At 35.3% G+C, this 25,157-nt stretch overlaps 4 protein-coding genes across 5 annotated transcripts; 2 read left to right on the top strand and 2 right to left on the bottom strand.

Annotated features, from left to right (window-relative positions):
• Window positions 1–1,076: 1,076 nt before the first annotated feature.
• Window positions 1,077–3,781, top strand: LOC130712042 (uncharacterized). Its single transcript, XM_057561868.1, has 4 exons — window positions 1,077–1,405; window positions 1,467–1,649; window positions 1,791–1,850; window positions 3,307–3,781. Exons 1-4 carry the CDS (start codon window positions 1,142–1,144, stop codon window positions 3,592–3,594), a joined length of 795 nt encoding a protein of 264 aa, XP_057417851.1. The 5' UTR covers window positions 1,077–1,141; the 3' UTR covers window positions 3,595–3,781.
• A 148-nt stretch (window positions 3,782–3,929) lies between these two features.
• Window positions 3,930–6,244, top strand: LOC130712041 (uncharacterized). Of its 2 annotated transcripts, none has more exons than XM_057561867.1 (2): window positions 3,930–5,292; window positions 5,655–6,244. In XM_057561867.1, exons 1-2 carry the CDS (start codon window positions 4,260–4,262, stop codon window positions 5,687–5,689), a joined length of 1,068 nt encoding a protein of 355 aa, XP_057417850.1. In that variant the 5' UTR covers window positions 3,930–4,259; the 3' UTR covers window positions 5,690–6,244. The 2 variants fall into 2 exon arrangements, with proteins under 2 accessions (XP_057417850.1, XP_057417849.1); XM_057561866.1 differs by having other exon boundaries at window positions 3,930–5,316; window positions 5,655–6,243.
• Window positions 6,245–9,695: 3,451 nt separating this feature from the next.
• On the bottom strand, window positions 9,696–12,750 carry LOC130711262 (protein PLASTID MOVEMENT IMPAIRED 1-like). Its single transcript, XM_057560806.1, has one exon. The coding sequence runs from the start codon at window positions 12,579–12,581 to the stop codon at window positions 9,936–9,938; it is 2,646 nt and encodes an 881-aa protein (XP_057416789.1). The 5' UTR covers window positions 12,582–12,750; the 3' UTR covers window positions 9,696–9,935.
• A 1,754-nt stretch (window positions 12,751–14,504) lies between these two features.
• On the bottom strand, window positions 14,505–17,945 carry LOC130709860 (protein DETOXIFICATION 16-like). Its single transcript, XM_057558985.1, has 8 exons — window positions 17,679–17,945; window positions 16,869–17,413; window positions 16,689–16,775; window positions 16,516–16,572; window positions 16,192–16,430; window positions 15,180–15,298; window positions 15,017–15,103; window positions 14,505–14,930 (listed from the first exon to the last, which is right to left on the bottom strand). The coding sequence occupies exons 1-8, from the start codon at window positions 17,874–17,876 to the stop codon at window positions 14,829–14,831; spliced, it is 1,434 nt and encodes a 477-aa protein (XP_057414968.1). The 5' UTR covers window positions 17,877–17,945; the 3' UTR covers window positions 14,505–14,828.
• Window positions 17,946–25,157: the final 7,212 nt, after the last annotated feature.

Genomic DNA, 25,157 nt, shown 5'->3' with positions numbered 1-25,157 from the left:
ACATTTATGAGAAGTTTGATTTTCATACTATAATGTTTTGATAGTTTGGGTGTGTAATTATCAAATTGAAGTTTAGTATTCATACGTATTTCTAACTAAGTGATTATACATTAACAAATTAAAATAAAAAATTGCGTTAACCCATGAAGATTTTCATCATCACAAATCTAACCCAAAGAAGAGAGAAGAGGGGGAGGGTGGTCTACTGGTCTAGGAAGATAAAATGGGGAGACGTGAAGGTAAATGGGGAGGAACTGACATAAAGAAAACCATCTTCCTCTCAATCTTTTCCTTTTCACATAGAAGACTAAGGGCAGTTATGAAAACCATATTTAAAACTTTTTGAAACTGTTTTCTAATATTAGAAAATTGTAATTTGAAAACTAAAAGTTGAAATATACATCTTTTAACTTTCTTGTATTTTAGTTTTAAAAACTAAAATTGAGAACTGTTTTAAAAATTGTTTAAATAAATAGATTTTTAAACTTTTAGGTTTTAGAAGCGAAAAATAAATTTCGAGAACTGTAATCAAACATTCCTAAATTCATCGCATTTTCATCACCTTCAACCTTCCTCACTTTCATTTTCACACATCTCATTCATCCATCATATACCCACAACCCTAACCCGAACTTGAACCCTCAGCAATAGAGCCACCACTGCGGGTTCACTTGGGTTTTATTTTTGGTAAAGTCTAGAATTAGGTTAAAAATGTTAATGTGTGCATTGGGCCAATTTGCTTTAGTGTGTAAATGCATGTGCTGACAAAAAAAACATGCGTTATTTATATGTAGTTTTTTTTAAAGTTATGTGTGACGAATCTCTCGTATCCACAAATTATAGTGATGAATTTTATTTCCGTCGTAAACATGCTGACAAGGATTTTGTGACAGATTTTTTCCGTCGCACATATAACTATTTTTTTGGTAAATAGTATTATTTTTAATATTATATAAATTAAAAACTTGTAGCATATTTCTAATTATACAAATGAAACCTAATCCAAATGACTGGGAACATGGTTGGTGAAATGACACAAGTTTTGTATATGGCCATTGTTTGTTTGATATTCCTCAAAATTATATATTAAAAAAATGGTTGAAAACAAAGGTGAAAGAAAGATCTGCTGCTGCATTTGCAAATGGCTTTGAGCTCACAAATATCACCAATTCATTCCTTAACAAATTCAGTTCCATTGACATGTTTTAAAGCATCAAAGCTCTCATTGCATTTCAACCCTCTCAAACCCACTACTCCTCTGAGTCTCAGAACAACAAAACTTCATCTTCATCTTGTTAAATTTAACAGACAAAGAACAACAAGTCCCAGAGCAACCCTTGATGACGTCCAAAGAGACCAACTTTCCTCAACCCCACTTCTCATTGAGGACGACAATCCCAAAAAGGTAAGTTTATTATTATTTTTTGGTGTTTCTGTTTTGGTTTTTGACTTGTATATTTACTTAGGAAGTAGAAGAAAGTGTGCAAGTGTTAAAAAATGCAGCTAAGACAAGAAAGGTAGCAGCTGAGGAGGTTCTCTCTGCACTGTCTGTCATTGAGAAAGCGAAAATTGATCCTTCTGGTTTTTTTGACATCCTTGGCGGAAAGGAATCCCCTGGGAGGACCTGGATGCTAATTTTTACTGCAAAGGTTGACATGTTTCTATCATTTTTTGCTGCCATTCTTCTTCTTTTAGCTATAATTTGATTTCCTGTTATTGTTATGGTTATGGCTATTAGTTACTTCCCATTATATATTTATACTTACTATGATTTTTGTGCTGGATTCTAGAAACAATTAAAAGGTGGTGGATATTTCCCTCTCACTGCTGTTCAAAGGTTCGATGCTGCTGTAAGTCTCTTTCGTGTGACCCTATCCATATTACATTCTTTATACAGAGTCCAATTTATTGTGAAAAGATTAAGAGAATCAGTCATTTTCCTATTGAGAAGCTTTCAATCTTGTGTGTTGTACTGTTGTTGTCTTGTTGAGTTTTTGAACTTAAGTTGTTTCTAGCTGGAGAAGCAAGAGAGATGATGACATAGAAACATTTGATTAATGTTAAGAAAAGCTTCTAAAGAACAAAGGTTGCGTTAATACCCTTGTTCCCATTTTCTAACACTTTCTGGAACTTCATCCAAAGTCATATGATTTGGACTTTTTTTTGTTAACTTGATTTTGATCGAGCTCGATGGCGTAGTGTGATCCCTATAGCCGACCTCACTTAGTGGGATAAGGCTTTTGTTGTTGTTTTTGTTTTGTAAACTTGATGGACCAGCTGCTTCTTTGTACATGATTGTATTGTTCTGTCCTCTATAAACTTATTTCCAAATTAAACTCCATCGTTTGTTGCTGACTATGAAATTATTAGTTTGGATCTGATGTCAAGCATGGTTCTATTATCTGTCTTTGTGCTTCGAAGCATATCTGATGTCAATAGTCACATCATTTGTTTTGCTCAGCTCTTGAAACCTAAAAGCACATGAGCTACTTGGGGCAAAAACATTATTGAATCATATCCTTTGAAGAGGAATGGATTCTGATAGCTACTCACGGTTAGTGGCTAATAGATAGTTAGTTGGGGGTGGGAGTTAATTTGAGAGTGAGTCTATAAATAAGCGAGTTAGAGACTATGGGGTATCTTTGGATTCATGTTGGTATTAGGGTTTAGGGAGAGCATTGAGACTCTTTCTGGGTTAGGGAGAGTGTTTGGTATCTCTCTCTTGTATCTTCCTCTAATTCCCATTTGGAATTAGGGTTCTATCATTGAAATACTAACAGATTTAGCTGGGTTCTATCAGATTCCCATCCCTTTCTCAGTTTGGGAGCCAATTTAAATGTTAATTTTTCAAAACGAAAAACATACATGTTCAGTTATTGAGGACAAGAGAGAGAACTAATAACTTTACATTGAATATTGTAATGTAATTACTTTTGTCATCTTAATCTAGTGTTGCAAAAGTTGTGGTGAAAACTGAAAATAAACAGTTGCTTTGTTTTTTATTAGCCACTTAAAATGAAGCCAGGTAAATCAGTCCTCATCTATTTTCAGTGACTTGTGAGGACCCTTCTGCATATCCACCTCAGTCAGGAAAGATTGTTTTGTGTTTGAGTTGATAAGGCCTCTAAAATAGTTTCTTGATTTCCCCTTTACCCCTTCTCATGCAAGCATGGTTGTATTACTGCTGTTTGTTTCACTATTTGTAAATGTTATACCATATCATCAAATAATGTCTAAAATAAGCTCAGGTAGTTTTCTGATTGCTTATATCAAGTTTGAGTATTAAACTTCTTCATGAATTCTTAGGCAAAGAGGATCGAAAATGGTGTATATCTTGGACCAATTGGACAGTTAACATTTGAAGGGAGACTTTCATGGAAAAACAGAATACTGGCTTTCATTTTTGAGAACCTTCGAATAAAAATTGGACCTCTGAAACCTCTACAGATCAGCCTAGGAAAAAAGGAAGACACAGAACCAAATACCAAGAGTCCTTTTTTTATCTGGTTTTATGTTGATGAGGAAATAGCTGTTGCTCGAGGCCGCAGCGGAGGCACTGCATTTTGGTGTCGATGTCGTCAAGTCAACATTTGATTTTTCTTAACTTCCTTTCAAGTGTCTTTCCTTCCTTTCCTTTTCAACTTCTGAGTTGTTGACTGAATAGAAAGAAAGTTTCATGTAGATAAGGTATTAAACTTGTTTGTACTTATGTAATGCATAGTGTATACATGAAATCCAGGAAACCGAAATATATATACTTTGAATTGAAGTTTTTGTTTCATGGTGGTAGACCACTGCTGGGGAAAAAATGGGGTCAGGCCATTTGTGAGTGTCAGAATATGTTTTATTGTTAGTTATATTATTTCCTTATTTAGCAAATCACATTTGTAATGTAGGAGGGGAATATCCCTGAATCATAGGGATTTAATTGTATAGGTGCTGTTATTATATTTCCTAAATTAGTATTTCAGCTTTGTATATATGGCTGATGTATTGTAACATAATTCTAAGAAATAAAATCATTTCAACCCTAATATTTGAGATGGTATCAGAGCTCTCAAGTTCTGGGAGCCGCCTCTGACTGCGCAAACCAAAACCCTAGAAGACAGCCTTCATTGCTGTCAATCATCCCTTTCAAGGCAGCCTTCATTGCTGTTGATCATCCCTTTCAGAGCAGCCTTCATTGCTGTCGTGATTGTTCCTTAGTTGCTGTCCCGAATACATTCCCATTGCAATACGTTCACTGTACTGCTGCTGCCATGGGAGAACCAATTGAAGAAATAGTGGATATTGAGTCAAGGAACATTGACTCTGGGGATAATAAATCCCAAACTCATGGAGAGCTGCAGAACCTCTACACTGCCTACAGATTGAATGGGCAGAATTACTTGAAATGGCCCCAGCTTGTTCTTAGAACTTTGAAAGGTAAAGGGAAAGCTAGCCACTTGACTGAAGATGCCCCTAAAGAGGAAGATCCCAAATTTACAAAATGGGATGAAGAGGACTCTATGATCATGGCATGGCTATGGAACTCAATGATCCCAGAGATCACTGATACTTGCATGTTTCTTAATTCTGCAAAGGAGATTTGGAATGCTATGGAGCAGACATACTCCAAAGCTAAAGATGCTGCTCAAATATATGATGTGAAGGTGAAGACTGTGGCAGCAAAACAGGGAAACAAGACCGTTACAGAGTACGCCAATCAACTCAAATCATTGTGGATGGAGTTAGACCATTATAGGGTCATTAAAGCCAAGTGCTCAGCAGATTCAGCAGTGCTCAAAGAGTATATTGAGCAGGATAGAGTCTATGATTTCCTGGTGGGGCTTAACTCTAATTTTGATCAGGTGAGAGTTCAAATCCTTGGAAAAGAAAAGGTTCCAGGAATTAGAAGTGAAGAAAGCAGAAGGGGAGTAATGCTAGAAACCCCAACTGTGGAAAACTCAGCCATGATAGCTTTTGGGGCCTCGACCATGATGACAAACCAGAAAAAGGGGGGAATAAGCAATACAGAGAAGAAAAGTGAAGGAGTGTGGTGTACCTACTGCAACAAGCCTCGCCACACTCGTGACAAATGTTGGAAGCTGGTTGGAAAGCCACCTAGTAGAGAGTGGGGGCCCCAAAACCGAGACAGGGAGTGGGGAAAAAAAGGAGACAACACAAGAAAGGGAGGACAGGCGCACATAGCTGCTGGAACCAATGAAGAAAATAAAGGAGGTCTGATTCAACTTAACCAGGATGAAGTAGAGAAAATGAGATCGTTCCTCAGCAAGTTGAATAAACCAACAGGTACTTGTTCTCTCGCATGTTCAGGTATGTTTGGTGAGTTTCTTTTTCCTTTTGGACTCAATGCCTCAGATACAAACTATAACCAATACTGGATACTGGATTTTGGGGCCACTAACCACATGACACCCCTACCTAAAAATTTCTCCTCATACTCCCCTTGCCCTAGCAATAAGAAAATATCCACAGCAGATGGCACTCTCATGACTGCAGCCGGTCAAGGAGAAGTTCAAATAACCCCAACCATAACCCTAAAAAATGTCCTTCATATTCCCAAATTGTCTGTTAGTCTGATTTCCATAAAAAAACTCATAAAAGACTTATCATGTAAAGTTGTTTTTTATGACAATGGTTGTGTACTGCAGGACAAGTACTCGGGGAGGACGATTGGACATGCTAGAGAATGGAATGACCTTTATTACTTGGACAACCCGAATCTGCCTCCAGATCTACACAACAGCAGCAACTCTTTTTTCGCTGATTCAATAAAGACCAAAAGAGAGAAAATCCTCTTACATCATTGTCGTCTTGGACATCCTTCCTTTAGAGTCATAAAATTGTTATTTCCTTCCCTTTTAACAAATTAGAAGTGGAGAGTCTTCATTGTGAAGTGTGTGAGCTTGCTAAACACAAGCGTGTACCTTTTCCCATTAGTAATAATATGAGCATGTTTCCCTTCTATTTAATTCATACTGATGTGTGGGGTCCCTCAAATGTCCCAAATGTTTTCGGTGCCCGTTGGTTCCTTACCTTTATAGATGATTGCACTCGGGCTACATGGATTTTCTTACTGAAACAAAAGTCCGAAGTCAGCTCCGTGGTTCAGAATTTTTTCTCAATGGTAAAGAATCAGTTTGGTGTTAGCATTAAGAGGATTAGATCTGATAATGCCAAAGATTACTTTAATCATGAGCTTAATTCTTTTCGTCAAAAGGAAGACATCATTCATGAATCATCCTGTGTCAAAACACCTCAGCAAAATGGGATTGCTGAGAGGAAAAATGGACACTTACTAGACCAAACCCGAGCTCTCCTTTTTCAGCACAAGATCCCTAAGAAATTTTGGGGTGAGGCTGTTCTCACTGCATGTTATCTAATTAATAGATTACCTTCCAGTGTTCTAGCCTCAAAAAGTCCTATGGAGGTTTTGTCCTCTTTCTATCCTAATGTGTCCACGTCCAATCAACTTGTTCCAAGGATATTTGGGTGTGTATCATTTGTCCATGTCCATAGTGGTGATAGAGGTAAACTTGACCCAAGAGCCTTAAAATGTGTCTTCATAGGATACTCATCCACACAAAAGGGATATAAATGCTATCACCCACCATCTCAAAAACTCTTTGTGTCCAGAGATGTCACCTTTCTCGAGCAAGAAAGTTACTTTCACCAAGATCACCTTCAGGGGGAGACTACAAGAAAGGAAGATGATCTACTTATGCTCACTGACTTTATTCTCGGACCAGAAGTAGGGACTGAAAGTGCAACGGATTATGAGAAGGAGGCTCAACCCACTAAATCCACTCAAGAGGAAGATGAAGCTGATGTAAGATTTGGGAAAAAATTGATTTATACAAGGAAGACAAAGGTCATTCCAGAATCTGTCCATGTCCAAGAATCCGACCCAACATTACATGAGGTAACTTCCCCTAATCCTTTAATCTCCATTGAATCAATCTCTGATTCCCCAACTGCACAGGAACCAGAATCCAGTTCAGCACCACTTTACGAGGACCTGGACATTCCAATCGCCCTTAGGAAGGAGACTAGAAAATGCACCACGAAGCCACTTTACCCTCTAGCCAATTATCTATCCTTTAAACACTTCTCACCTACCCATAAAGCCTTCCTTACAAGCTTAAACACTATAACCACACCTACCTTCCTATCTGAGGCATTGACTGATAGGAAATGGAAGCAAGCCATGGACTTGGAAATGGAAGCACTGGAAAAGAATAGTACTTGGGAATTGGTTCCTCTTCCAAATGGGAAAAAACCAGTAGGATGCAAGTGGGTCTATACAATAAAATACAAGGCTGATGGATACATTGAGAGGTACAAGGCAAGGTTAGTAGCCAAGGGATTCACTCAAACCTATGGAGTGGATTACTTGGAAACATTCGCTCCAGTTGCAAAAATGAATACAGTTCGGGTGATATTATCCCTAGCTGCTAATTATGGCTGGAACTTGCAACAATTTGATGTAAAGAATGCCTTCCTCCATGGAGAACTTGAGGAGGAGATTTACATGGAATTGCCCCCTGGATATGGTGGAAAAACTGCTGTCAACACTGTTTGCAAGCTTAAGAAAGCATTGTATGGGCTAAAACAATCACCACGAGCGTGGTTTGGAAGGTTTACTAAAGTTATGATAGGTCTGGGCTTCAAACAAAGTCAAGGAGACCACACTCTGTTCATTAAACACTCTAAGTCAAGGGGAGTAACAGTGTTACTGGTGTATGTGGATGATATTATCGTGACAGGTGATGATGAGGAGGAGCAACAACTGTTAAGCCAACATCTAGCCAAGGAATTTGAAATTAAGACCTTGGGAAAGTTGAAGTATTTTTTGGGAATTGAAGTCGCCCATTCTAAAAAGGGGATTTTCATATCCCAACAGAAATACATCACTGATTTGTTGAAAGAGACTGGTAAGACAGCATGCAAGCCTACAAGTACACCAATTGATCCAAATTTGAAGCTAGGAAATGCAGAAGAAGATACTGCAGTTGACAAGGAAATGTATCAAAGACTAGTTGGCAGACTCATATATTTATCTCACACTAGACCTGATGTTGCATTTGCTGTGAGTCTAGTCAGCCAGTTCATGCACCAACCAAAGGAGGTCCATCTACAGGCTGCACTAAGAATTGTGCAATATTTGAAAGGGACCCCAGGCAGGGGAATTTTGTTCAAACGGAATGGGAATGTAAGTCTTGAAGCATATACTGATGCTGACTATGCAGGGTCAATTGTGGATAGGAGGTAAACTACAGGATATTGCACTTTCCTTGGAGGGAATCTTGTGACTTGGAAGAGTAAAAAACAAAGTGTGGTAGCTAGATCCAGTGCCGAAGCAGAGTTCAGGGCAATGGCACAAGGGATATGTGAACTACTGTGGCTGAAGATCATCTTGGAAGACTTGAGAATAAAGTCGGATGAACCAATAAGACTTTACTGTGATAACAAATCCGCTATTAGCTTAGCTCATAACCCAGTGCAGCATGATAGAACCAAACATATTGAGGTTGACATGCATTTTATCAAAGAAAAATTAGACAGTGGCCTGATCTGCACTCCATATGTCTCCTCACAAAACAACCTTGCAGATCTTCTAACGAAGGGGCTGAATAGCAATAACTTTGAGAGGATTGTTTCCAAGCTGGGAATGGAAAATACCTATTCACCAGCTTGAGGGGGAGTGTCAGAATATGTTTTATTGTTAGTTATATTATTTCCTTATTTAGCAAATCACATTTGTAATGTAGGAGGGGAATATCCCTGAATCATAGGGATTTAATTGTATAGGTGCTGTTATTATATTTCCTAAATTAGTATTTCAGCTTTGTATATATGGCTGATGTATTGTAACATAATTCTAAGAAATAAAATCATTTCAACCCTAATATTTGAGAGTGAGGAAGAGTTACTCAGCAACTAAAGAGAACAGGATTTGAAAAAGTTAATATAAAAGAGGATGAAAAGTTACATAATTGAACAAGCCAATCTGAATCTTATGTTTCAGAATGTGTTTCATGAATAGAACCTTTGCTCTATTTACATGCTATAGAAGACCCTAGCGTGGATCATTGAACTAATATGAACTAACATTTTTTTTCTTCAGATGAATGCATAGACCTGAACAGGGCATACTTGTGTCTCTAAAAGTTTTTCTGTCATGCATCTAAGAAGTAAAGCTTTTATAGGTTGATTTAATTTTTATATGATGTTTTGTTTTCAAATTTTCCTCTTTTGTATATCTCCAATGAAAAAATAACACATCATTAAAAAATATCTTTTACTTTTATCTATGGTAGTTGTTATCTTTTCAAATGTGGTGGTGCCATTTCTTTCATTAGAAATACAGGGAAGGGGACATAAAATGGGAACACATGATTTCAATCTCCTTTATGAGCACAATGTTGAAACATGCACATATTATAACTCAACAATTATTTAATGAACTCTTAACTTCTTAAGTTAGTATATGACCACTTTATCTTCATACCAGAAAAACAACTGCTCTGTATCCTTTAGGAATTTGACAGTTTAAATTAGTACTCTCTAGACTTTTTCATATTCCTCTTTGAATGAATGGATTTTAAGAGCTTGATTCTGTTGTGTATGAGTATCTATTAGGTAGGAACTGGCACAAATGTCGTTTTGCACTAGTGTATGTGCTGTTAATATATGTAATTTATAATTTTTACTATTACAAGTATCTTTAAACTGGTACAATAGAAGGAAAAAGAACTAGTTAGTACTTACATGTAACTTCAGCTGTCTATGCGCAATGCACAAATACATGCTTATGTACTCATGTAAAATCCAACCAAATCAACATATATGGACTTACAACAGGCCAAAAACAAAAGTAAAAGTGGAAAGCTTATGACTCCTCTATATATAACTAAGTTCATGTTTGCTAATCACTTTACAAGCTTAACATCTGGATTTCTCATGGTTTTGAGCCACATGTCAGCAACAATCCGTGAGGAAATGCTCCATAACAGGTCTTGCCCTTTTGCCAATGCTTGTTTCCCTTTCTTCCCTGCCTTTCCCAACCCATGTGCAACCAACCATTGTATTGCAGTTAGTCTATGCTTCTCACTGTCCCATGCATTCTTCTTTGTGGCACTCCTCACCTTGAAACCTCCCACATGCATGCTCATTACTTTGAACCTTTTCTCCTCCTCATTCCCCTTAGTATTATCACTAGTAGCATGAATAACTACCATCACCGGTCCACCAACTGCTTCATAGCGTCTAATTGGATCCCTCACTTGGACAACCAATATCAGTGTGACTCGTTCTGGTTCACTCTCAGATTTTGGAGCACTCTTGTTGTGGCTTTGGTCTCTAATCCAATCCTCAAGTGAAACAGCAGAAGCCAAAAGATCTTTCCCAGTACTGTCCCCTTTCTTTGAGCTGAGGGCAGAAACATCAAATGGGGCTTCTTCCTCAGCCATGTCAGCTTGAATTTTCAATGCCTCTACTGTCATGGACTCAATCTTCTGCATGGAAAGCGTCAGAAGCTTCTCTGCGGTAACTGATTCTTCATCAACATTCCAAAGCCCTGTTGATATTCGTTCTTTCCTTCCTGAACTCATCATTATTCCCATGCTTTTCAAGGAAGAAACTATGCGAGCGGCGCTGGAACTGGCTCCTTCCTTGCTCCTTCCTTGAATGATGGCAGAAGCAATGCCTTCAAATGCAACCTGCTCTGCAGTTTTTCCCATCAGTTCATCTATTGGCATCAGGGATAAAACTTGAGAGCTGAGTTCATCAAGACCAATGCCAGCCAGTTTTTGAAACAACTCAAACCCACTCAGGGATTCATGTGATGCCAACACAAAAGGCTTGGACATCTGCATTGCAAGCTTTGGAGTATCTTTTCTAGACACAGCAGTATCTAAAGGGTTCATGGAAGCCAAGAAGCCTCCATCCCTTGTTTGAACTACACAACCCAAGCCTTTTCCTAGGTCAGGAAGATACACATTGGATTCTCCATCATCTGCAGAAGAATCATTGTTTCCTTCTTCAAGTTGTAAAGGTGGAATTTCAGGTTGATTGAATAAGTTTGAGTACCCTCCGCTGTCTTGATCCTCAAGCATCTGAAGAAATTCCCTAGTAACAGTTTCTTCATCAGCATCTAGCCTTTGTGACTGTGACTCAGTCTCGTCCTCTATTTTCATAAACTTATCATCTTCTCCCATCATAGACTCAAGAGCTTTTATCTGCTGGGCAATTGAATCAAGCTCAGACAATCTATTAAGGTGCAAATGATCATGCACTATTTCCTTCACAACCTCACGGTCCTCACCTGAAGCAGCTGATTTTGCTTCTAAAGGTTCCTCAGATTCCTCTCCTCCACCATCTTCCTTTTCTTGAACCTCAACCCCTTTATCAACAACCTCGAAATCCGGAAGATCTGAATCCTCCTCCTGTTCCTTACTTTCTTCAACTTTCTGGATAGAGGAAGAGGAATCCTGAACTGGGTTTGGATCATCAAGATTCAAATCATCCATCCCTTGAATATCACCTCCTGTTGCTGCCTGCGAAGGAGTCCATGGACCATTTCTACTTGCCATTCTGGGACTAGGCATGCTGAAAGAACTCTTGGATTGTTTACGAGCGAAAGAAGATGAGAAACTACTCAACTTGCTGGACTTGGAATTTTCCACTGGACTATATATCTCAACTCCTCCATCTTTCTCCATGATCTGGAAACCCAGTTTCAGAACAAGTTCTCCTCCTTTTGCCTTCCCGAGTAAGCCAAAGCTCGTGTCCCATTGCCGAACCCGCGATCCTTGTTGGTTTTCCTCAATGGACTTCCCAATCAACTCGCTCAAATCCACAGAGCTTCTTCCAAAGTCAAGCTCTTGAGCATCAACAGCAAAGAGGTATATTGAAAACGGCCGCGGCTCGAACTTGAGCTTCTGCTTCCCACTTCCTCCATGGCTGTAATAAGCATGACACCTTATGAAAAGGGTCTCTTCAAAATCAGCAGCACCTTGTGCAACCCGTGATGGCATTGTCTTAACAGCACCTTCCTTTGTTTCCTTCTTCCTAACACAAACAGAAAGCCTGAGTCCATTCATGGAAGAAGGAAGGCCTTGAGCAGTGACCACTTCAACAGAGAACAAACAGCTTAGTTTCTGCATTCCAATGTGGGACAGTGCCCGCAAAGGCTTCCACTTCCAAATTCCTTTCTTCTCATTGTTGTCACCGCCTCCTGAAGTTGACATGACATCAAGCTTTTTGATTCCTTCCTTGGCACTTTCAATGCCATCATCCTCCTCCTCAAGTTTCGGTCTTGATCGCCATGGGGACAAGGACATTCGGCGGGCGCGTGATCGCAGCTTGTTGGTGCTGCTCTCAGCATCCACTTTGGTTGTGTTGTGAGAGTGATCATCATCTTGTGCAGGTGGAATTGGAACTGAAGTTCTTGGCAACACAAGGGAAGCTGTTCTTCTTGCTGTGGTGGTGGATGTATTTGGTTTGTAAAGGGATTCACTCAGAGCCTCTAGTTCTTCAAGAAGCTGAGCATTTGGATTGCTCTTGTTAGCTGCCATAATTCCTTGTGAGTGAAGAAGATGAATGGTGATGATTATGATGATGATTTGAAATGATAAAAAGATAAGATGCTCACATAGTTTGGATTTTGGAAGGTGTATGCATCAAGTGTGGAAATGTCTGGTCCCTTCTTAACCAAGAAAATTTGATGAATGGATGGGAGGATAGAAGATGAATGGTGTGGCATTGCATTAAGCCTTGGTGAGTATGACAAATTTGAAAAATGGATAGACGCCAAACTGGTCCCCAGCAAATTTAATGTTGATTCTTCTCCTATTTGTTTGCACGCGGTAAGTGTAAGTAATATGTTCCACTGGTTCTGATGAGAAAAAGTGACACTTTCCTATCCCCCCATATTCGTTTGGAAGTAGAGGAAAGTCTGCTAAGTTAAAAACAGCAATTCAGATAAGGAATGTAACAGCACAAAACAAATAGTACAAAATTATGCGGTTAATATAACTACTCAAACATTCATAGACCTCAATTTAATAAGTGAATTATTATTATTATTATTATTATTATTATTATTATTATTATTATTATCTAAATGAAAATTTTCCTTTGTATTTTAAAAATTTCTTAAATTACATTTGAGGTAGAGTTATACCATTTAAAATGATGCTACTCAACTTGACCCAAAATTTCCTCTGACCATATCTGTATTCCTATTACATAAAAAATGTGACCATATCTGTATTACTACATAAGTTGCAGAGAACAGAATTTTCCAGGGAGTGTAATGGAACAAGGAGAGAAATGTGATAAAAGATATGCTTGGAGAAAAAAGAAAAATATAAAGACAATTTAAAAAAGTGGCCGTAATTTAGCACAACTGGTAGATAACTAAGCTCCTTAAACATATAATCCAAAGTTGGATCCTTTTGTAGTGCATATGAAGAAAGACTTATTGGAAGATGCTTACCCACTTAATGTATCTCCGAGCATTAAGGGTTTAACCGCATGACTGCCGGTTGTGGGATGCCTCGAGACACCTTTTTGTACGCTCTCTATTCTATGGTCTCACCACTGACTCTCATTAAGCCACTATTTTCAGTTCTTTAACCCTTCAGCTTTCAACTTTCAACAGCTTTCTTCTTAAATCTGCACACACTATCCCTTTTCTGATGACACCCTAATTTGATCCAAACGACCCAATTGTAAATTCCCAATCTTCTTAGCTGCAACTGATACCCAAAGAAGCTGATAGATATCTGAAGCGTGAGTACTTATGGAGTTGTATTCAAAGCCATAGATAATCTGTTTTTTTCACCCCTTACATGTCAACGCAATTATGCGAATTCCTTTTTTAGTTCCTGAATTTGATTTGATTTAGGGAGTTTGTTTCATAAATTTGCTTTAATAATCTTTACTTCCCATAGTTATTTATGAAGAATGATATTGAGATGGGTAACCCTTCCTTAGTTAGTTAGTTTGAGGGAGTTAGTTAGAGAGTGAGAGAGCTCATGTTACAAATAAGGTAGGGTTAGAGACAGAGGATTAGGATCAGTTAAGATCTGTTCTTAAAACAGTGTATTGAAATTGTACTTTACCAATGCATGTAGGAACATAGACTCACAGATGATACTACAATGCATAGTATCTACATTATCATGTATTGAATTATCTAAATATCATGTATTTAAGATTACATGCGTACAATAATTAGATAATTCAAATGATAGTATCTACATTATCATGTAGTATTATTTTGTTTAGATCTTCATTTGTTTTTCTGGGACATGTGCGATAATTTTTTAAAGAAGCCATAAGAAGGGATCTTACCTTAAATATTGTCATTGAAAATTTAATTTTATTTAGCCTAATGGTCTTAGTAGATTTATGACGGTGATCTCACCAAGTTGGATGATTTTTTGTTACAATGATCAAATCTTCCTTCAACAGCCATACTTTGTTGGAAGTTGGATGCACAATGAGTAAACATAATTACTTGGCATGGGTGTGAAATTCATGATTTCAATAGTCATTTGATTGGCTACTAGTTCTTCCTTACTAAATACTAATTACAAGCCCACTTTAGCAAGATTTCTTCTCAGACAAAAACAAAAAGTAATTACAATGCCCAAAAGTTCTCAGATGCAAAATCTCTGTAATTTACTTTCTAATTCATGAGTCTTCCTCTCACAATCTTTATGCTGGTGCTTGTTCCCTGTTTGGAGCTATTTGAAACATTAGTTTTGGCGGCTGGTTTTGTTGTCAGCTTGATAAAACCAACAGCCATAAATTGATTAAGCAACTTGTTCCAATTTTTCACATTGTAACATGCTGTTACTGAGTGTAGCGGTTGGCGTGATGATTGAGCGCTCAACTCTGCCTTGAGCTTTGCTTGCCTAATAAAGAACAAGAGTTATATGAATGTCATAACAAGACAGTGTGTAAATGATAATGGAGAACAAAATTTTCTGAAATTGCTTACCTCTTCCTCCCATTTTGTTCTCATAACGAAGACTGTGTAAAATAACACTTGCACAACAAATGCAGATATGATCCCCAACCACAGCCCCTTTTTGACAGAGAAGAACACAGTCAGCACCTGCTAGGAAAAGAAAAAGCTTACAAAGGTAAATTTCAAGTTTTACCTTGGCCTTCATGTGTAGAAGAAATGCTAATGCAACAGCACAAGGAACGCCCACAAGATAGAATGAGCCAAGATTCACACAGGCACCAATCTTCTGACGTCCACATCCTGCAAGAATACCTGCTTGTGGACACATAAAATAGAAATGATAGGTTAGTGATACATCATTCTATGAAAGCACATAGAATTGAAGAGGTAGGCTCATTGTGAATGTCTTGCTTTAGATGATCTTTGTGTGTTTTTTTTTATACAATATTCTGCCTAACAATGGTTTTGGGCCTGCTAACCTTGCAAACAATTGCTATTGAATGGTACATTGTATTGCACTTCGGTTCATATCCTTCGATAGGTGCTTTTGAAAAGCTTATTTAAGCTTGCCCTATAGCATATACACTAGAGCAAAATGTTCGGTTAAACTTACGAAATAGATTTACGTTTGGGCAAAGCAAACAGCTTAGTTAAGCCCTAATGGCCTTAAGTGCTTATCGGATAAGCGCTTATTCATAAGCTAATTTGGGAAACTTATTGAAATGAGGGGAAAATAAGTTATGGACAAACATAAGCTCTTATGCATAAGCGAATATGAACAACTTATGAAAATAAACTCAAAACAACTTATAGGTGAACCATGAGCTATTTACATAAGCTCTCCCAAACACTTGCATAAGAGTTTGTTACAAGATAAGCTTCAATAAGCTCTCCCAAATGGGCCTAAGACCTACCTATATGCTCTTTTGAGCTTATTTTCATAAGTTTCTTATATTAGATTATGAATAAACACTAATATATGTGTGTATTTACTATTTACTAAATATTTTGAGTTTATTTCAATTATTTTTTCAAACAACCATATCAATAAGCGTTTATGTGATTGATAGGTGGTATTTGTCTGCTATTTGAGATCTTTTGACAAAAAAATAAAAATGAACTGCGATAAACAAAAAGGATCCTGACTTCTCTAGTGGATTTTTTCACCTCATGAAGATAAGATATCTGCAACGTGTGAGGAGTACCTGAAAGTGCACTTTGGATCCCATCTAGGAAGCTGGAAATGGCCAAAATTGGCATCATGGCTGACATGTAGCTAATGACTTCTTTGTCATTACTGTAAACATGGCCCCAGATATTCCGCAGAAGAATCATGGTCGAAGCTAAAAAGATGCCTTCAATGAAAGCAATGGACAACACCACCTGAACTGCTAAACTTGCAGCTTGTGGATTTCCAGCCCCAAGTTCATTTGAGACCCTTACACTTTGAAACAAAGATTACACACTTCAATTACATGCGAAAGAGTCTGCAGAGTTATTTGAATAATTGTACAGTCAAGCATAAATACCTTACAGCAGCACTGAATCCAAAAGGGATCATCCAAGCTAGGCCAAATGTATTGAGGCTGATATAGATTTTTTTGTCACCCACAATGAGAATCAATTAGACACTTACAAGAGATAGGGGATATATTGATGAATGTTCTCAGTGTGTGTGTGTGATAATAGTTCAGATACTAACCATATTGAAAGCACTGAAGTTTCTAATGCTGGATTAGGAAGAAGACCAGACACGAGAACTATCACTTCAAATGTCCAGACTTTCAAGCTGTTCAATGTTAATGAATAATGACAAAACTATCAGTCTGGAGAATCTAGTTGTGATCCAATTATTGCTTATGTATGAGTTAAAAAAAAATACCAAAGCATAAGAGCTGAAGGAACAGCAAGTTTAAGGAAGTCAAGGAGATTGTGCAGGGCTCTCACTGAAAACCCAGTCCATGTTTGTTTGCAAGCAGGAGAGAACTTCACATATAGAGAGATCAAGAGCACATTTACCCAATAAGATATGGAATTGGACAATGCTGCACCTCTGCTTCCAAGCCTGGTTTTGAAAACCAGAACCCAACACAAAAGGATGTGAAGCAAAGCTATAATTCCGGATGTTAGAACCATTGGGAAGACAATGTTTTGGTTTTGCAAGAACTTGAGAAGGCACTGTAGAAGACCATATGCAAATAAACTTGGGATCATGAAACGGGCATAAGAGCCAGCTTCCCTGGAAATGGCCTTGTCCTGGTGCATAGCAACTAGAATTGGTTCTGTGTTTGCCCATATTATTGCAAGGAATACACTTACAATTAAAACAACAAGCATGGATCTTTGCATGTGTATGCCAAGCATATGGTACTGTCCTGCTCCATATGATTGACCACAAAATGTGTCCAGTGCACTAGCCAATCCCATCTGATAAAAGCATGTTAATTGAAGTGAAAATATTCAGCACAATACACACACTAGTATAAACCAGAAATTCATTACTTTACTTATACTTATTTAGTATGAAACCCAGAATCATTTTGAAACCGCCAGAGGCTCCTAACATAATGTTCTCATTATAATTTATTTTGGCTCGAGAATCAATTGCAGAATTTTTTTCAAACATATAGCATTGTTTGATGCAAAAAAAAATGGAAAAGGTATAGCAGGGAAAAGGGAAGTAGTTATTAACCAGTAAGTTGAAGCCAGTGACTGATGCAAAGGAAGTGGCCATGGAAGCACCTGAAAGAGGAAGTGTACCAAGGTGGCCAACAAACATCACAGACATTGTTTGAAGACTGTATTGGAGGATTCCAACTGAGCAGAGAGGCAGTGCTAACCATAACTGCCTCTTCACTTCTTCCACCACCTCTTGTCTCTGCCGTCTCATGTCTTCTATATGCTTTCCCACTTCCCTCTAGATACAGACTGCTCTCTGGCTCTAGGAATTTAATGTTGATGGGGTTTATTAGTGATCTTTATATGAAAATTTCTTATTTTAAATGTTATTATATTATACTTTTTTATATTATGGGACCGTTTCAAGTTAAAAAAAGTAAGTTTAAAATTTAATGTAAAATTAATTCTATTTTAAATGCATAAATTTATTTATGTTTGCTTAAAAAGGTAATAAGTGTTCTTCCAATGCACAAAAAAAGGTAATAAGTGTTTTTCAGTTAAAAAAATAATTTTAAATTATTTAGATTTAAAATCATAAAAGTATTTTTTTTCATATAAAATAACTTTGAGGACACAAAATAAAAAGAATTGTTCTTTCAAAAAAATTGTTTAAGGAGAAAATTGTAAATTTAAATTCAAGTAGTGCTAACATGAAAATAAAGATTCAATTTCTCTCTCAACCATAATTAATTTTTTCAACAGCTACTCAAAATAACTTAAGAAAATAATTAAATTTTGTTTTTTTAAATTGATTTTTTGAAAAGCACACACAAACACATAAAAATATGAGTTTAGTGGATATGCATTATCGGTGTAAAATAGTTTTACACTCACAACATGTCACGTAGGAGAAATAATAACTTTTATTTTTAATTAAAACAAAGATATATTTTATGATATGACGAAATTCAATTGGATGACTGTATAAAATCTGTTCACACTGACAGAGCATATTCCTTTAATTCTAAAAATATACATAAGTTATTTTTTAAATAAATGATTATTTAACATAATAATGTAATAATAGAGCCAAACGGGCTCATAATGTCATACATGATTTATATATGAGTTTAATTATTATGTATAAATAATGTAAAAGAATTTTACACGCACATCCAATTAGAATTCATCAATCTGTCATGTCATAATTAAATTTAAATTTTAAAATAGAAAATGGAGAGATGTGATTGAATGTGTGTAAAACTCTTTACATGTGATGTGTATTGTAGTATGATATTAATATAATATATTATATGATGATAATATATATTTTATTTTTGAATGCAATCATCTCTTGAACTCATGAGAAATGGTTAATTTCTTAAAGCATGATGAAACCATCAAAGTCACAAGATTAACCATGCACACATGCATTCCTAGAAGTAACAAAATATAGGAATTCACTCACGACATTACAAAGGTTCACTCATGTCCCAAATTTTCGTTTACAAGTCCAGATTCAGCTAACATAACTGTAACTGAATTAAAACACTATACGTTACTATTGCTGTGGAAACAGATACGTCACTAGATGACACAAGGGGGTGTTTGTTTTAAGTGCTTTTCAATTTTGTCCTGCATGTCTTATGTATTTTTGTTTCTTTGAGAAAAATTGTTTGGTTTGGAATATTTGGCTAAAAAGCATATTACACCATTTGCTGCCACAGAGAGCAAATGAGCAATCAAACGAAGGAAGATCAATTTCATATCAATGTGACATTTCCAGTTTCAACACAAAAGGGAGGAAGATCAAATTCATATCAATTTTCAATACTTGATTACTCAATTTCATCCTCCATGTGACATTTCCAGTTTCAACACAAAATGGAGGAAGATCAAATTCATATCAATTTTCCACTAGGTATTACTAGTTTTCTCAAGTTAGATAATTAAGTTACATCACATATGCAATTATACGCACAAAAAGGTTGCATGATACGGGTAGCAGGCCAATTCAGTTACTTCTATTGGCATTCTGACTATTGAGCCACGTATATAATTTTCTTGAGTAAATTATACTCAATTACCTTTTTTCTAATGTAAACTGAATAAGAAGCTCAATTACCTTAATGTTTCTTTATATGACACTAAACTCCAAACTTACTTAAATATTATACTTCACCCCATTTTTCTCAAGTAGATAACAATTTTTTTAACAGTATTCTCTAACAAAAAATGGGATGAAGTGTAATATTTGAGTAAGTTTAGAGTTTAGTGTAATATAAAGAAACTTCAAGGTAGTGAAATATAATTTACTCTATGTTCTTTTATTATCAGCTTTACTAATTCTACTTTCAAAAAATAAAAACTTTACTAATTCTAGTTATTATTCTAGTCCGTTATTAGGTGTTCATGTTCTAGAGAATTTCATGAAATAGAATCGTGTCACATGTATGACCCTCCTTCATTTTAGGATTCTTCCTTTAGTTGTAGTATAAGTTGTAATTTTTATTAATGAAAGAGTACCAGAAAATTGATGTCAGTGCTTTTCTTCTTTATTTTACTTTAGCTTCTTATATAAAAATTAGGGTTCTTCTTGTTTGATATAAATAATTTCACTTTATTAGATACTTTCTTTTCCTACCAGTTTTCCTTGACTTATAATAAAATGGCTTAATTATATTTTTGTCGCTTAGTTTAGATTATGTGATTATGGTTCCCCTAGCTTTTTTTATAGCCAATCAAATTTCTCATAAATGTGTTTCCATCCTCAATTTAATTTCATATGCATATAATCATTAAATTAATCTTCATTTTTCATAAATGAAAATCTATTAAAAAATAGTTAATTTTAAGAGTTTAATGGACATGCACTGTCAGTGTAAAAGAGTTTTATACAGACAACCAATCACAAAATACCATGTAGGTGAAATAATATCTTTCATCTTAATTTTTAATTAAAACATGAATATATTTGCTGATGTGGCGGAATTCAATTGGGTGACTGTGTAAACAAAGTTTACACTGACAGTGCATACTCATTAAGTTCTTATTTTAAATGATATGATATTAGCGTTTAAAGATGTGGGAAATTTGGATTTTTAGTTATTGATTGAAATTAATTATTTTAATTAGTAAATTTTTATGGGAATAATGGTGATAAAATTGATTTAAATTGTGAAGTCTTAGAAAAAATGAGAGTTTGAGAGCTTTAGGTAAAATAATAATAATGATAAAGAAAATTTATTTGCAACAATTAAAAAGTTAATAGACTAAATTGTTAGTATTTTATTCTGATTTGGGCTTATATTGATCGGTGAATTTTTATTTTATTAAAATGAGTTGAATGTTACATGATATATTTGTTTCGTTGTGAACTTTTTTGCAGGATCTAATAGGCCTAATATCCATGATGGATATGAACATTCAGTTTTCCATATTTAATTGATAGAGGTAATGATCTCGACTTATCTTTCTGTTTTTTCACATACAGTTGCGTGCGTGCTTCCACGAATCAAAATGACATGTGAGAATTTCTTTAAGAGGTGCATAGTTTATTCTACTTTTATTGGTGATCTGAACCCTAGTATAAATCCAATTAAATTATTTCCACATGTGGTATCAAAGCAGCGGTTATATATTACTATTCCTCTTCTAAAAAAACAGCTTATATTAGGATTGAGACCCTGAAAATTAAATTTGTATAAGCTGTTTTTTTACAAGAGGAATAGTAATATATAACGTTAGTTTTCAGACGTTAGTTTTCAGACGGAACTGTAACGGCAGACCAAAAGTGCAACGACGTGTATAGTTGGAGGACGTTTTTTGCTAATTTTGAAGTTTGGGGACGATTTTCACAGGAAGGCAATAGTTGGGGGACCAAAAGTGCAATTAAGCCATTTGTAATTTATTGATGAAATTAAATTTGGGTATTTAGATTTTGTGAAATCAGAAATTCTGCACCTTTTCATTAGTGCGTGGTTTGACATTATTAGATATAGAAATATCATAATTGGGACTTGCGAAATCTGAACAATGATTGAGAGTTGTAGGCATCAATTTTGACACTTTTTTACATTGGTAGTATACTTTTTACATATATTTACCAATATAGTGCATCTTTTTTTTTAATTGCCAAGTTAGTGTATATCGCCACTTAGAGTGGCGATACCACTTTTTTTTGTTAAAATCGCCACCGGTAGTGGCGATACCAGTTTTTTTTTTTTTTTTTACTTTCTTTATTTGCGACGGAATTTTCCGTCGCAAAAGAAGAAAGTCAAAAAAAAAAAAGATTGGTATCGCCACTGGTAGTGGCGATTTTAACAAAAAAGAGAAAAAAAAAAGTGGTATCGCCACTCTAAGTGGCGATATACACTAACTTGGTAATTAAATAAAAAGATACACTAGATTAGTAAATATATGTAAAAAATATACTATCAATGTAAAAAAGTCCAATTTTGAATATCTGTAGACACTATCTGGCATTAGATATTTTGATAGATGGCTTTCGAATGAGTTTTACGAGTTTTGATAGTGTAATTTGGAAGGTTTATTACCAAAGTAGAGCAACTTTTTATTTATTTACATGTTTAGTGTAAATCGCCAATGCGATATCAATTTTTATTTATTTTTTTGATTTTTTTCCAAAATCGCCACTTGCATAGTTGCATTGGCGATACTCAATTTTTAATTTTTTTTTTCCTGACACTTTGCGACGGAAATATAATCGGTCACAAAATCCAAGTGAATAAAAGAAAATGAAATAGTGACGGAATGTGGAGGAAGAAGTTTTCCGTCGCAAACTGTACTCTGTCACTAATTACTTTGCGACGGTGCGACGGTTTTGCTCCCACCGTTCCGTCGCTAAATATTATTCTTTTAACTAGGATTTTGTGATGGATAAACTTAGTCGCAAAAATATTGTAACTACTAACTTTGCGACGAAAATCTTCTTTCTTCAGATTCCGTCACTAATTCTGTTTTTATTATTCTCCAGGATTTTGTGACGGATTATATTTCTGTCGCAAAAATGCCAGGAAAAATAAATTATATCATTTCCTTGATCATCATCAACTACATATACTCATCTTCATCTCTCCAATCCATATCAGGAACCTCTCTTGAGAAAATCTGACTTACGGAGGGGTAGACGGTGCACTGTTTGAAAACATGAGGGGTAGAAACATTGACAAAAATAGAGTAGAGGTAGAATTTGCACAAACTTGAAACATCAGGGGTCAATTTTTGACTTATTGTTGAAGGTAATTGAGCCTTTTTTTTTTTGCTTACATAATTGAGCCTATTTCACCATAAGAAAGAGGGACGTGAAACAGAAATTTGACTTGTGTGGTGGTGCATATACAATTTCGACTTTTTTACCTTTATAGTATACTTTTTACATGTATTTACCAATATAGTGTATCTTTTTTGTTTAATTACCAAGTTAGTGTATATAGCCACTCAAGTGGCGATACCACTTTTTTTTTTTGTTAAAATCGCCACTACCAGTGGCGATACCAAATTATTTTTTTTTTACTTTCTTCTTTTGCGATGAAAAATTCCGTCACAAACATCATAGTGCAAAATATAAACAGAACTAGTGACGAAATGTGGAGGAGAAGATCTTCGTCACAAAACTTTTAGCGACGGAAACTTATTTGCGATGGCAGTTTCATCCGTCACAAAATAAGTGACGGAATATGCTTCGTGACCGAATTCTCCGTCGCAAAAGAAGAAAATCACTAATGCCGTTTATATTTTGCACAGTGATGTTTGTGACGGAAATTTCCTTCGCAAAAGAAGAAAGTAAAAGAAAAATAAAAAATTGGTATCGCCACTGGTAGTGGCGATTTTAAGAAAAAAAAAGTGGTATCGCCACTTTAAGTGGCGATATACACTAACTTGGTAATTAAAAAAAAATACACTATATTGATAAATATATGTAAAAAGTATACTATCAATGTAAAAAAGTCTACAATTTCCATGTTCAGTGTTTTCATGTCTGAAAAAAAAGATTATGTTGTGAAATTATTTTCATATGTTGAGCATTATATATAATATAAAATAAGTCATCGAAGAAAAAAAGCATTATATATAATATATTACCTATTAGTCTATTTGGAAATTTGGAGCTGAATGAGAAAAACTTTGGGTTATTATATATGTTCCTGTTAGAGCTCTATTAATTTAGTAGATGTCATTCATTACATTGGGTCATTTGCAAAATTAGTGGAGTTACTTGTTTTATTTGAAAACGATTGGGATATAGTGTCATTTGAATTAATTTGTGTTTTAGCTCACCCACAATGGTTTTAATAAGGCTCACTCCCAAACAATGTTTCCCCATACAATGTTTTCCCATTCTTTTAAGTTGTTTTGTTTGTTAGTTCTCTACCATGAGAGGAGTGTTTCTCATGGACTCATTTTTCAATCAATATGTGCTTTTGTTGTCAAAAAAAAAAGGTCACCCACAAGGGTTAACACATTAATTAATTTGGTGTGACATGTTAATTTAGGGATGAGTGTGACAACAAAATCATTTGCCTATAGGTGTTGGATTTTTGTAACTGTTGATTTTATATAGGCTTAATTGCACTTTTGGTCCCTGACAACAAAATCATTTAGGTTTTGTTTTATTATTTTTAAATTAAATTAATTTTCTAAATTAGTAATTGGGTTGAAATTTAAAGTTTTATTAATTATTTATCAAATTGGCGTGCTAATATGGCCTGACATATCAATTAATGAGTCCACATCAGTGAGTTATGTTAGCTTTCTTACGGTAGATTGACGAAAGGACAAAAATCGCTCACGTAAAAAATAAGTAGGACCAAAAGCGCTCGTTTTAAACATAAGGGATCAGTTTTGTAAAATTGTGTTAGATCAGGGACCAAAAGTGCAATTAAGCCTTTTATATAATATACTAGTTGAATACCCGTGCACTGCACGGGTGATTTTATCATTAAATTTGTGTAGTATTATCTTCTTTTAAGTTTTGTAATTTTATTTGCACAAATATTTTTTAAAGAACTTTTAAATTGCATAAATTTATAAATGTTTGTTAGAAATATATATATTTAATGAATTAAACCGTAAAAAATAATTTAGTTTGTTTATGAATTTATATATTAATATTTTCTTAAAAATAATAGATGTTAATGTTAATTTGGAAAGATCTTTAGGATGATAATTTTACGTATGATATTTCAATTTAATATCATAAAAATAAAAGAAATAAAATTAAGGGGTTAGAATGATAAACTTGCTTGGTAATTATTTTCATAATTATCAATATATAAAACTGGTGTGACATGCATTTATTCATAAAAGGAGCATGTTTCGTCGTTTGCTGGCCACGTTAAGTTCCGTAGAGGACGAACATGGGCTTGATTTGCTTGTGTGAACATATTTTAAAAATATATATACATTTTTTTGTTGAATTTATAGTATTTTTTGGTACATCGGAAAGATAAATTACACTTGCGAGAGATTGATCCCGGAACTTTTTTAGCACTTACCACTTAAGTTAACATAATATGATGAAAAAATAAAA

Source organism: Lotus japonicus, chromosome 4 (assembly GCF_012489685.1).
Source record: "Lotus japonicus ecotype B-129 chromosome 4, LjGifu_v1.2".
Lineage (NCBI taxonomy): Eukaryota > Viridiplantae > Streptophyta > Magnoliopsida > Fabales > Fabaceae > Lotus > Lotus japonicus.
This window is presented reverse-complemented; position numbering and strand designations above follow the sequence as displayed.

Bases quoted from the DNA above. Each gene is read 5' to 3' on its own strand.
- LOC130712042 (XM_057561868.1), top strand. From the start codon at position 1,142: ATGGCTTTGAGCTCACAAATATCACCAATTCATTCCTTAACAAATTCA. The intron at 1,650-1,790 runs GTTGACATGTTT...GCTGGATTCTAG, and splicing joins TGCTAATTTTTACTGCAAAG to AAACAATTAAAAGGTGGTGG. The intron at 1,851-3,306 runs GTAAGTCTCTTT...ATGAATTCTTAG, and splicing joins TTCAAAGGTTCGATGCTGCT to GCAAAGAGGATCGAAAATGG.
- LOC130709860 (XM_057558985.1), bottom strand. From the start codon at position 17,876: ATGAGACGGCAGAGACAAGAGGTGGTGGAAGAAGTGAAGAGGCAGTTA. The intron at 16,776-16,868 runs GTATTTTTTTTT...AACATTGAACAG, and splicing joins CCTTCAGCTCTTATGCTTTG to CTTGAAAGTCTGGACATTTG. The intron at 16,431-16,515 runs GTATTTATGCTT...TTTGTTTCAAAG, and splicing joins GGATTCAGTGCTGCTGTAAG to TGTAAGGGTCTCAAATGAAC.
- LOC130711262 (XM_057560806.1), bottom strand. From the start codon at position 12,581: ATGGCAGCTAACAAGAGCAATCCAAATGCTCAGCTTCTTGAAGAACTA.
- LOC130712041 (XM_057561866.1), top strand. From the start codon at position 4,260: ATGGGAGAACCAATTGAAGAAATAGTGGATATTGAGTCAAGGAACATT. The intron at 5,317-5,654 runs GTATGTTTGGTG...TGTGTACTGCAG, and splicing joins TTGTTCTCTCGCATGTTCAG to GACAAGTACTCGGGGAGGAC.